The sequence below is a fragment of the Heteronotia binoei genome, chromosome 10 (genome assembly GCF_032191835.1).
Source record: "Heteronotia binoei isolate CCM8104 ecotype False Entrance Well chromosome 10, APGP_CSIRO_Hbin_v1, whole genome shotgun sequence".
Taxonomy (NCBI): Eukaryota; Metazoa; Chordata; class Lepidosauria; order Squamata; family Gekkonidae; genus Heteronotia; species Heteronotia binoei.
The window spans coordinates 1,281,018-1,293,709 of record NC_083232.1 but is presented as its reverse complement, the minus strand read 5'-3'; the positions used below and the strand labels follow the sequence as shown (position 1 = coordinate 1,293,709).

The window sequence follows — 12,692 nt, the reverse complement described above, 5'->3', positions numbered from 1 at the left end:
GCTAGAGGACCATCTAACAGCGATGAAGATCCTGTGAATTTAGGGGGAGGTGTTTGTGAGTTTCCATTGTGCAGGGGGTTGGACTAGATGACCCTGGAGGTACCTTCCAACTCTATGATTCTAGGAGAACAAAACAGGCCCCAGGACAGATCCTTCAGGCACTCTACTTGTCACTCCTCTTCAAGAGGATGAGGAACTGTTAATCAGCACGCTTTGGGTGTGATCTACTAACCAGTTACAGATCCATCTAACAATAACAGAATCCAAACCACATTTTACCAACTGGTCAACAAGAGTAGTACATGGAACCTTATCAGAAGTCTTAACTGACTTTGATGGACGAAAGGTCTGATTCAGTGTAAGGAGTTTCATGGTTGTTATTAATGGACTCACAGTGACTTACAATATAAAAAAATACAGAAAATAAAGTACCTAAAACACAAAAAACAAAATTTAAAAAGAATCACAGTTTAGGACTGCTTTATTCAAATGCAGTCTTAAATAAAACTGCCTCTTAAAGATTCAAAATGAAGGGGCCAGATACACATTCCCTGGGAGGCAGTTCTAGAATCATGGGGCTGCCACTGAAAAGATCCTGTCTCCTGTACCCACCGGATGAGCTTCTTTGGTTGGTGGGGCATTCAGGAGAGCCCCTCTCTGCAATCTCAGTTCCCGGGCAGGAGCATCTGGGCGGAGAAGGTCCTTCAGATATCCTGGTCTTACACCACATAGGTCTTTAAAGGCCAAAACCAATGCCTTGAATTTGGCTTGGGAGTAGATTGATAACCAAATGTAATTGCTGCAGCATTGGAGTTGCATGTTCCCAATAGAAATCCCCAACCAGCAGTCCAGCTGCAGAGTTGTGAATACTCTTTAAGGGTAGCTCTGGATGAACTCTGACTCAGCTTGTGACGGGCAGAAACCTGTCTAAGAATTGTTTGTGCACCTGCTGATTCGTGCACCGCCTTCCCTAGGACTTGGCTTCCGCTTGCAAGGCCTTGAGAGGCACTCGAAGGAACTTCCTCTCAGCATGTGCAGCCAGCCGGCTTCGCCAGCCATCAGCTCTTCCATCAGCAGCTCCCCGGACAGACGCCCCAGATGGACTCCGGAGCCGGGGAAGTGGGCACGAAAGGAGGAAGGTGAGAGAGTCACGAGAACACAGGAAGCTGCCTTCTCCTGAATCTGACCTAGAAGAAGGCAGGGTTTGGGGAGGGGAGAGCATCAGTGGGGTGTAATGTCGTGGAGTCTGCCTTCCACAGTGGCCATTTTCCCCAGGGGGACTGACCTCTCTTGTCTGGAAGGAAAAGGGAAGGTCCCCTGTGCAAGCACCAGCCGTTTCCGACTCTGGGTTGACATTGCTTTCTCAACGTTTTCACGGCAGACTTTTTACGGGGTGGTTTGCCATTGCCTTCCCCAGTCATCTACACTTTCCCCCCAGCAAGCTGGGGACTCATTTTACCAACCTCGGGAAGATGGAAGGCTGAGTCAACCTTGGGCCGGCTACCTGAAAACCCAGCTTCCACCGGGGATCGAACTCAGGTCATGAGCAGAGCTTAGGACTGCAGTAGTGCAGCTTTAACACTCTGCGCCACAGGGCTCTTAAAAGGAAAGGTCCCCTTTGCAAGCACCAGTCGTTTCCGACTCTGAGGTGACGTTGCTTTCACGTTTTCACGGCAGACTTTTTACGGGGTGGTTTGTCATTGCCTTCCCCAGTCATCTACACTTTCCCCCCAGCAAGCTGGGGACTCATTTTACCATCCTCGGAAGGATGGAAGGTTGAGTCAACCTGGAGCCGGCTACCTTGTCTAGAAATCAGTGTTAATCCCAGCAGATCTCTAGCCACCACCTGGAGGGTGGCAACCCAGTAGAAGTGGGGATTTGAACTCGTGTCACCCAGGCTCCACACATTCCCCAGTATTGGGGGCCAGCTGCACAGGTTGGAGTTGCAGAGGATGGTGAGCTTATGCCAACTCACTGTAGAGTGGCAAGACAGACCCCTCACAGCTTGGAATTGTGCGACCTGTTTGTGCCGTGTGAAGTGGATGGAAGGCAGAGGCAGCCTGGCCCTCTCTGCCCCCCTTGTTCCTGCAGGACTCAGCCAGAACGGCCCCCCCCTGCAAGGCCTGGAGAGGTGCCTGCGGGAGCTCCCCCCAACCGTGCGCAGCCAGCCCCCTTCGCCGGCCCTCAGCAGCTCTTCAGATGGGCTCCACAGGTGGACCCCGGAGGCAGGGAAGTGGCCCAGGAAGGAGGAAGGTGAGCTCCAGCTGGCAGAACCAGGGGTTCCCGCATGCACCACTGGCTTCTGCACGGTGAAAATACTGCTGTGAAGATTGAGGGTTGCACTGAGGCTTGGGGAGTGCGGCATGGGGGGAGAGCCACTCCCTTGGGGGCAGCTTTTTAAAAATTTATTTACGTTATCTTTATATCCCGCCCATTCTATACAGACTCAAGGCAGTCAGCAGCATAAAATAGACAGTAGACAAAAGCAATATTAAAACAGTAAAACAATGAACAAACGGGTAAATGACAATGATGCTACTTCAGGCGAATCATGTAACATTTTCTTTCTCACGCGCACAGATCCTAGGCAGCTAATCCTGAAGCATGATAGATCCAGATGTGGTGGCAGCCCTCTCCCATTAGATGTCATATGCCATCCAGTTTGGTGTAGTGGTTAAGTGCGCGGACTCTTATCTGGGAGAACCGGGTTTGATTCCCCACTCCTCCACTTGCACCTGCTGAGATGGCCTTGGGTGAGCCATAGCTCTAATAGAGAGCCAGTTTGGTGTAGTGGTTAAGTGTGTGGACTCTTATCTGGAGAACCGGGTTTGATTCCCCACTCCTCCACTTGCACCTGCTGAGATGGCCTTGGGTCAGCCATAGCTCTAATAGAGAGCCAGTTTGGTGTAGTGGTTAAGTGTGCGGACTCTTATCTGGGAGAACAGGATTTGATTCCCCACTCCTCCACTTGCAGCTGCTGGAATGGCCTTGGGTCAGCCAGAGCTCTAATAGAGAGCCAGTTTGGTGTAGTGGTTAAGTGCGCGGACTCTAATCTGGGAGAACTGGGTTTGATTCCCCACTACTCCACTCGCAGCTGCTGGAATGGCCTTGGGTCAGCCAGAGCTCTAATAAAGAGCCAGTTTGGTGTAGTGGTGAAGTGTGCGGACTCTAATCTGGGAGAACTGGGTTTGATTCCCCACTCCTCCACTTGCAGCTGCTGGAATGGCCTTGGGTCAGCCATAGCTCTAATAAAGAGCCAGTTTGGTGTAGTGGTTAAGTGCGCGGACTCTAATCTGGGAGGACAGGGTTTGATTCCCCACTCCTCCACTTGCAGCTGCTGGAATGGCCTTGGGTCAGCCAGAGCTCTGGCAGAGATTGTCCTTGAAAGGGCAGCTGCTGGGAGAGCCCTCTCAGCCCCACCCACCTCACAGGGTGTCTGTTATGGTGGAGGAAGGTAAAGGAGATGGTGAGCCACTCTGAGACTCTTCGGAGTGGAGGGTAGGATATAAATTCAATATCTTCATCTTCTTCTTCATCCAAAACAGTTCAGTCTTGCAGGCCCTGCGGAACTGCAATGAATCACGCAGGGCCCTGATGGCTTCTGGGACGGAGTTCCAAAGTATTGGGGCCGCAACTGAGAAGGCTCTTGCTCTTTGGCACTTGCAAAGTGCTGGAGAGAGCCAATCCCCAATCAGACTCTGGCTTTCTTGGCAGTTCCGGCGACTGCAAAGGCTGGTTTTGGGACAGTGCTGTTTTTCCCATTAAAATGCATCATTTCTACCAGTGTAAAACTCAGTGCTTATGAGTGCAAAATGTGCCCACTGCGTTAATATCCCCAGCTAGCTTCCAATGCTGACGTGCTGGATCTCGGCCTCTCTGCCCTGTTGTTGGCCCTCCAGAGGAACTGGCTGGTCCCTGTGTGAGACAGGAGGCTAGACTAGATGGACCCTCCCTGGTCTGATCCACAGGGCTCTTCTGAGGTTCAACAACAGGGCAGAGAGGCCGAGGCCTTCCCCTGAGAGGAACCTCAGAAGAGCCCTGCTGGGTCAGACCAGGGAGGGTCCATCTAGTCCAGCCTCCTGTCCCACACAGGGGCCAACCAGTTCCTCTGCAGGGCCAAAAACAGGGCAGAGAGGCCGAGGCCTTCCCCTGAGAAGAACGCCAGAAGAGCCCTGCTGGATCAGACCAGTGGGGGTCCATCTAGTCCAGCCTCCTGTCTCACACAGTGGCCAGCCTGTTCCTCTGGAGGGCCAACAACAGGGCAGAGAGACTGAGGCCTTCCCCTGAGAAGAACACCAGAAGAGCCCTGCTGGATCAGAACAGTGAGGGTTCATCTAGTCCAGCCTCCTGTCTCCCACAGGGGCCAGCCAGTTCTTCTTGGAGGGCCAACAGCAGGGCAGAGAGGCCGAGGCCTTCCCTTGAGAAGAACATAAGGAGAGCCCTGCTGGGTCAGACCACGGAGGGTCCATCTAGTCCAGCCTCCTTCCTCACACAGTGGCCACCCAGTTCCTCTGGAGGGCCAACAACAGGGCAGAGAGGCCGAGGCCTTCCCCTGAGAAGAACATCAGAAGAGCCCTGCTGGATCAGACCAGGGAGGGTCCATCTAGTCCAGCCTCCTGTCTCACCCAGTGGCCAGCCAGTTCCTCTGGAGGATCAGCATCAGGGCAGAGAGGCCAAGGCCTTCCCCTGGGAAGAGCATCAGAAGAGCCCTGCTAGGTCAGACCAGGGAGGGTCCATCTAGTCCAGCCTCCTGTCTCACACAGTGGCCAGCCAGTTCCTCTGGAGGATCAGCAACAGGGCAGAGAGGCCAAGGCCTTCCCCTGAGAAGAGCATCAGAAGAGCCCTGCTGGATCAGACCAGGGAGGGTCCATCTAGTCCAGCCTCCTGCCTCACACAGGGGCCAGCCAGTTCCTCTGGAGGATCAGCAACAGGGCAGAGAGGCCAAGGCCTTCCCCTGAGAAGAACGCCAGAAGAGCCCTGCTGGATCAGACCAGGGAGGGTCCATCTAGTCCAGCCTCCTGTCTCACACAGTGGCCAACCAGTTCCTCTGGACTGTCAACAAGAGGGCAGTGAGGCTTTCCTCAGTTTGTCTCCTGGCACTGGTGTTCAAAGGTTGACTGCCTCTGAAGGTGGAAGTTCTCCTCAGTCACCATGGCTAGAGCCATCTATCGACTTAACCTCCACAGATCTGTCAAATCGCCTTTTTAAATTGTTTATCCCTGCAGCCATCACGACATCCTGTGGCAGCAAATTCCATATTCTAATCAGTCTCCGTGAAAAGGATTTTGTCCTTTTGTCCATCCCAAACCTCGCGCCCTTCAGCTTCACTGGATGCCCTGGAGTTCTAGTCTGTAAGAAGAGGGGGGGAAAGTTGCCTCAGCCCATTGTCTCCTACCCTGTATATTATTTTATACCCGGTTTCTACTGAGAGGAGTCTGTTTCCTCAGCTGTTGTTTTTTTTTTGCAAATGAAGCCCACCCCAGAACTGGTCTGTGAGGTAGACCAGGAGTGGCCAACGGTAGCTCTCCAGATGTATTTTGCTTACAACTCCCATTAGCCCCAGCCATTGGCCATGCTGGCTGGGGCTGATGGGAGTTGTAAGCAAAAAACATCTGGAGAGCTACTGTTGGCCACTCCTAAGGTAGACAAAAGCAGCTTGGCCCATTGTTTTTATGATGTTGTGAGCCGCCCTGAGTCCGCTTGCGGAGAGGGCGGGATATAAATGTAAAGTAATAAATAAATAAATAAAAATAAATCTCTGTCCCCCTTGTTCCCACAGGACTCAGCCGGAGTGGCCCCCCCCTGCATGGCCTGGAGAGGCGTCTGAAGGACCTCCCCTCAAATGCACGCAGCCAGCCTCCTTCGCCGGCCCTCAGCTCCTCCCTCAGCGGCTCCTCAGACCAGCTGCACAGGTGGACCCCGGAGGCAGGGAAGTGGCCGAAGAAGCAGGAAGGTGAGCTCCAGTCAGCAGATTCTGAAATGTTTCTTTCACTGAGAAATTGTGTTGGTGCCAGAACGCTGGGGCTGGGCTGTGTGTGCGTGCGTGCGTTTGTCGCATTTTTATTTTGCCTTTCTTCTGGGACAGTGGTGGCCAAACTAGCTTAACATGTGAGCCGCATAAATTAAATGTCAGATGTTTGAGAGCCACAAGACAAGAAGGGAGGGAGGGAGGGAAGGAGGAGGAAGAGGTGGAAAGAAAGCCACTTTAATTTTAAATGCATTCTCCAAGTCGCTGGATGGCTTGGCTTGGCAAAGTGATTTAAAGAGTGAAACACCTTCTCCAAGCCAGCTGACGGGGTGGTGGGGGCTTCAAGTTGATCATCTCCCTACCCCACCCCACAAAACACATAAGAGGGCTTTAAAAATGGGGGATTTCCAAATATAATGATCCACAGGAGTGCCAGAGGATATAGTGATGGCCACAGGAATAAGCAGCTTTAAAAAGGAATTGGGAAGATTTGGCTCTATCAGTGGCTACCTGCCATGGTGACTGAGGGGGACCTCCGCATTCAGAGACACTAAACCTGCATCCCAGGGCCAGGGGACAACATCAAGGGAAGCCTCAGCCTCTCTGCCCTGTTGTTGACCCTCCAGAGGAATTGGTTGGCCTCTGTGTGAGACAGGAGGCTGGACTAGATGGACCCTCACTGGTCTGACCCAGCAGGGCTCTTCTGATGTTCTTCTCAGGAGAAGGCCTCAGCCTCTCTGCCCTGTAATTGACCCTCCAGAGGAACTGGCTGGCCACTGTGTGAGAGAGGAGGCTGGACTAGATAGACCCTCTCTGGTCTGACCCAGCAGAGTTCTTCTAGTGATCTTCTCAGGGGAAGGCCTTGGCCTCTCTGCCCTGTTGTTGGCCCTCCAGAAGAACTGGCTGGCCACTGTGTGAGACAGGAGGGTGGACTAGATGGATCCTCACTGGTCTGATCCAGCAGGGCTTTTCTGATGTTCTCCTCAGGGGAACGCTTTGGCCTCTCTGGCCTGTTGTTGGCCCTGCAGAGGAACTGGCTGGCCCTTGTGTGAGACAGAAGGCTGGACTGGATGGACCCTCATTGGTCTGACCCAGCAGGGCTCTTCCGATGTTCTTCTCAGGGGAAGGCCTCAGTCTCTCTGCCCTGTTGTTGGCCCTCCAGAGGACCTGGTTGGCCACTGTGTGAGACAGGATGGTGGAATTGATGGACCACTGGTCTGATCCAGCAGGACTCTTCTGAAATTTTTATGACAGTATCAGCCTCTCTGCCCTGTTGTTGGCCCTCCAGAGGAACTGAATGGCCACTGTGTGAAACTGGATATTGGACTAGAGGGACTTTTGGTCTGACCCAGCAGGGTTCTTCTGACGTTCTTAGAACCCAATACAAAGTTTACAGTTTTACACAATTAACTTAAAGAGCAGAATGTTTAATCTTGTGGACATTTTTTTTTAATAACAGCCCCAAGAGTCTGGCTGGGGCCCTCATCTTTGGCTGCCCTTGATATAACTGCTGTTCCCCCCCCCCACAGGAACCAACCCCCCAGGCGTCCCTCCCCTTCAAAGCTTGGAGAACTGCTTGAAAGAAATCCCCATGAGTGGGAATTCACTGCCAAACTGTTTCACAGCAACCAGCTTCTTCTGTACCCAGAAGCTGAGGAGAGCAGATGCCGAATCCCGGCAACGGTGGGCAGGAGGTAGGTACTTGGCATGACCCCTCCACCCAGGGACCTGAACCCAAGCCCTCCCCACCACAACATTTGAACTGTTCTACCACACTGGCGCTTTTCAGCCATGGGACATGTGGACATCCGACGAGAGAGGGGTGCTCCTTGGAGCCTGTTCAGATGGGTCTTTCCGGACAGGAGGAACCAAAGGGGTTGGGGGCACAACTCATTTCAGGGCCCCCCCTGGGTTGAGCTGTGGTGCTCACACAGGGCTGCATCAACATGTGGCTTGAAACATGCAGTAGCCATCATAAACAGCTGACATGTTTCTGTTGCCCCTCCCACGTTCAGAGCAACTCACCTGAATGCAGTGTCATCTGGTTGTGTGTTGCTCCACCCTGCTCCATTTTATTGGCTCTCTCTAGTAAAGGCAGAGAAATGGACGGTGATGTCCTGTCACGACACAAAATAAGTTGTGCTGAACGTTGCAGGGGGTGTGTGGAAGAAACATACCATTGCCGTTTCCAGTGGCAGCTGTGTGTTTGGGGTCTCGTGCTGTTGGAGCCCAGACTTCTCATTACAGCTTAACATTTCAGGTCATTTCATAAGAATTTCCCTCCCTCTCCCTCATGGTCTCTCGTTAAATACTGAAAGAAAGAAGGAAGTGGGATTTACAGGTTGTGAAGGCCTTCAGGTCTTCAGAACCAATATACTACTGTGAATTACGATACTAAATTGGGAGGGGTTGCAAATACAGTAGAAGACAGAAACAGGATACAGGATGACCTTGACAGGCTGGAAAACTGGGCTAATACCAATAAAATGAATTTTAACAGGGATAAATGTAAAGTTCTGCATTTCGGTAGGAATAATCCCATGCATGGTTACAGGATGGGGGAGACTTGTCTTAGCAGTAGTATGTGCAAAAAGGATCTAGGGGTCTTAGTGGATCATACGCTGAACATGAGTCAACTGTGATGCGGTGGCTAAAAAGGCAAATGCAGTTTTGGGCTGTATCAACAGAAGTATAGTGTCCAGGTCACGTGATGTGATTGTATCGCTTTACTCTGCTCTGGTAAGACCTCACCTGGAGTATTGTGTTCAATTTTTGGCACCATATTTTAAGAAGGATACAGACAAGCTGGAAGGGGTCCAGAGGAGGGCGAAGATGGTGCTATGAGGAAAGGCTGAAGGAGCTGGGGATGTTTAGCCTGGAGAGGAGGCAGCTGAGTGGTGATATGATCACCATCTTAAGAACATAAGAGAAGCCATGTTAGATCAGGCCAATGGCCCATCCAGTCCAACACTCTGTGTCACACAGTGGCAAAAAAATTTTTTTTTTGTTAGTTATATATATATATATATATAATATATATATATATATATATATATATATACACACACACACACACACACACACACACACACACACTGTAGCTAATAGCCACTGATGGACCTCTGTTCCATATTTTTATCTAAACCCCTCTTGAAGGTGGCTATGCTTGTGGCCGCCACCACCTCCTGTGGCAGTGAATTCCACATGTTAATCACCCTTTGGGTGAAGAAGTACTTCCTTTTATCCTTTTTAACCTGTCTGCTCAGCAATTTCATCGAATGCCCACGAGTTCTTGTATTGTGGGAAAGGGAGAAAAGTACTTCTTTCTCAACTTTCTCCATCCCATGCATCATCTTGTAAACCTCTATCATGTCATCGCGCAGTCAACGTTTCTCCAAGCTAAAGAGTCCTAAGCGTTTCAACCTTTCTTCATAGGGAAAGTGTTCCAGCCCTTTAATCATTCTAGTTGCCCTTTTCTGGTACTTGAAGGGCTGTTATATAGAGGATGATGTGGAATTGTTTTCTGTGGCCCCGGAAGGTAGGACCAGAACCAATGGGTTGAAATTAAATCAAAAGTTTCCGGCTCAACATTAGGAAGAACTTCTTGACTGTTAGAGCAATTCCTCAGTGGAACAGGCTTCCTCGGGAGGTGGTGGGCTCTCCTTCCTTGGAGGTTTAAACAGAGGCTAGATAGCCAACTGAAAGCGATGAAGATCCTGTGAATTTGGGGTAGGTATTTGTGGGTTTCCTGCATTGTGCAGGGGGTTGGACTAGATCAGGAGTGGCCAACAGTAGCTCTCCAGATGTTATTTGCCTACAACTCCCATCAGCCCCAGCCAGCATGGCCAATGGCTGGGGCTGATGGGAGTTGTAGGCAAAAAACATCTGGAGAGCTACCATTGGCCACCCCTGGACTATAGATGACCCTGGAGGTCCCTTCCAACTCTATGATTCTATGATTCCAGTGCTCGTGACAAAACTGAATGAAGAATGATAATGTGGAATGGAAGTTATGAGGAAGGTCCTGCTCCAGTTCCATCAGAGCCGTGTGGCAGCCACAGCCCTTGAGACACTCACCTCCGGGGCTGTTCCCACCCCATGTGGTCCATGCAGTTCCACACTGAGTCCTTCACACCCTCCAGCCCAGTGACAGCTCCGATGTTGGATTTAAGAATTTCTCCTTCCATTGCATTTCTTTTAAAAGAATTCACTGCTGGCACCTACAGGTTGAATCCTGAATCCAAAATATTTTTTTCTCACCCTGAAAATACTGATTTGCTCCTTGTGTTCACTTCGGCTCCTTTTCTGGGCGGGCGGGTGGGCTGCCTTTTCTTTCCTCCAGGTGGTCCCAAAGACAACCTGCCACGGTCTCCCACGATCGTCTCTGGATGTGTGGAAGGCAGCGCGGAAAGTTCTCCTCTGGACAGACTGATGAGCTGCCTGAAGGAGGTCCCCATCCGGCGGCCAAGTTACCTCAACACGCCCAGCCTCTCCTCCACCTCCTCCAGCTGCAGTGAATCCGAGAGGGACCAGCAGAGCCCCGAGAGCAGTGGGGCGTGGTGGGACAGCAGCCAGGGTGAGTCTCAGGAACCGGCATTTCCACGATCTCTCCAGGCCACAGGAACCAGCAGGGACTCTGACAGCCACCTGGTCTGCTCAGGAGGACACCACAGGAAACACCAAACATAACTGTGACCAGTGTTCCCTCTAAGCTGAGTTAGCATGAGCTAGCTCACAGATTTTTAGCCTCCAGCTCACACGTTTTTGTCTTAGCTCAGGAAGGATGACCCCAGAATACACTAATTTATGCAGTAGCTCACAACTTCAATGCCAGTAGGCCCAGGGATCGTTTTGTAGAAAAATAGGTGGCGGAGCTCATTAGCATAACCCCCCCCAGCCAAAAGCAACCCAATGCAAGAAAGGAGAGCCCCAGGCAAGCGAGGCCTGCTTGGGCTGGCTAGAGATCCAGCCAGCCCAAGCAGGCCTCGCTCCCCTGGGGGTCTCCTTGGCCGCCTCCCACCCAGTCAAAAGATCAGCAAGCCACCCGCCACCCAAAATCATGTAAGAAGTGGAGAAAGGGTGGCATGGGCTTCTCCAGGGGTTAATGAGGGCTGCTGGGGGCGTGGCAAAGCCCCTGGCGGCTGGCTGGCTGCCCACTCTCATAATCCAGGGATTGTTATGCAGCTGCACCTACTATTTAATGGACAAGGTAGGTGGGGAGGAAGAAGGGGAACCTCAGAAAGGTTCAGGAGCTGCACTCCTGTGAGCTCCTGCTGAATCTGAGGCCTGTCAGTAGCTCACAACTTTTAATGCCAGTAGCTCACAAAGTAGAATTCTTGCTCACAAGACTCTGCAACTTAGAGGGAACATTGACTGTGATATATGTAGGCTACCATATTTTTACTTATAAATTTCACAGAAATAGGCAGTAAGAAGCAATTTTCAATTTCCACAGAGCTCATTGTTATTTAGTCATACAGCATCCAATTAACTGGTTGCAATAGTAGATTAGTTTCGTGCTGCCACTTCATCAGTACTGTTCCTCTCTTCTTCTTGTAGAGCTGTATGTAGAGAAGGAGTAAGCCAGTATCTTTTTTAAAAAACATGTCCTTCCATTTCATTGCTGGCCTCAACACTCTCCATGAAGGAACCCCCTTAAAAATACAGATAACATTTATTTCTGTATCCCGCCCTCCCCCGCTAAAGGCAGGCTCAGGGCGGCTAACAAGGCATGGTAAGTCCATGGTTACAATAAAATACAGTAAAATACAATCATTACTATAAACAGTTAAAATAGATTAAGTTACATTCATAAGTTAAACTAAAAATTAGATACCAGGATGAGGGGGGGCGGGTTTGGTGGGGAGGCCCGGCCTCCTTCCCCCCCTCCCCTTCCCCGTGGCTATGGGCCTGTGAACAGGACCTCTTTGACGTACTCAGATGCCTCCAGGAGCCTCTCTTTGCCAAGCCTGGGTGCAGAGACGCATCTGCCCATAGCCAGGCCTTGCTCCGGGGGAGGATTCTGCTCTTGTGTTTGACAAGGCTATTTTGCGTGTCGTTTGTTCCAGCTCTGGCGGGCAGCATTGTCATCCGCAGTCCCCACGACTCCCCAAAAGACAGGGCTGCCGGCCCCCCTAGAGGCTCAGACACGCCCCTCCCGGACTCCTTGGGTGGCACCTCAGGAAGAGAGGCAGAGCAGAACCGTGTGGAAGGCCAGCGCCCGCAGCCTTTACCTGAGGGTGAGGAGCCTCATCTATGCACCAGTTGGCCTGATCCTGCCTGGAGCGCATCTGCCAGATGGGGCAGAAATCTGGGCAAGGCCCAGGCTGAGCCCCACAGCCCCGGGTGAGAGAGGCTGGGAAGAGGGGGAAGCCCTGCCTGGCAGCTGGAAGGTGGACAGAGGGTGGAGAAGAAGATGGTGAAGATGTTGGCTTTATACCCCGCCCTCCACTCTGAATCTCAGAGCGGCTCACAATCTCCTTCTCCCCCCACACCAGGAACCCTGTGAGGTGGGTGGGGCTGAGAGGGCTTTCACAGAAGCTGCCCTTTCAAGGACAGAGGCTCAGAGCTGCCTACAAACTCCTTTCCCTTCCTCCCCCATAACTGACACCCTGTGAGTTGGGTGGGGCTGAGAGGGCTCTCACAGCAGTTGTCCTTTCACGGACAGCTCTGCCAGAGCTATGGCTGTCCCAAGGCCATTCCAGCTGCTGCAAGTGGAGGAGCG

At 51.7% G+C, this 12,692-nt stretch overlaps 1 protein-coding gene across 1 annotated transcript; it reads left to right on the top strand.

The window, feature by feature from the left end:
* Nucleotides 1–972: 972 nt before the first annotated feature.
* Nucleotides 973–12,317, top strand: KRBA1 (KRAB-A domain containing 1). The gene is made up of 5 exons (XM_060248233.1): nt 973–1,139; nt 2,092–2,253; nt 7,498–7,662; nt 10,311–10,544; nt 12,037–12,317. Exons 1-5 carry the CDS (start codon nt 1,031–1,033, stop codon nt 12,315–12,317), a joined length of 951 nt encoding a protein of 316 aa, XP_060104216.1. The 5' UTR covers nt 973–1,030.
* Nucleotides 12,318–12,692: the final 375 nt, after the last annotated feature.

Coding starts and splice junctions, on each gene's coding strand:
- KRBA1 (XM_060248233.1), top strand. CDS start 1,031: ATGTGCAGCCAGCCGGCTTCGCCAGCCATCAGCTCTTCCATCAGCAGC. Junction 1,140..2,091: donor GTGGGCACGAAAGGAGGAAG/GTGAGAGAGTCA, acceptor TTGTTCCTGCAG/GACTCAGCCAGAACGGCCCC. Junction 10,545..12,036: donor GTGGTGGGACAGCAGCCAGG/GTGAGTCTCAGG, acceptor CGTTTGTTCCAG/CTCTGGCGGGCAGCATTGTC.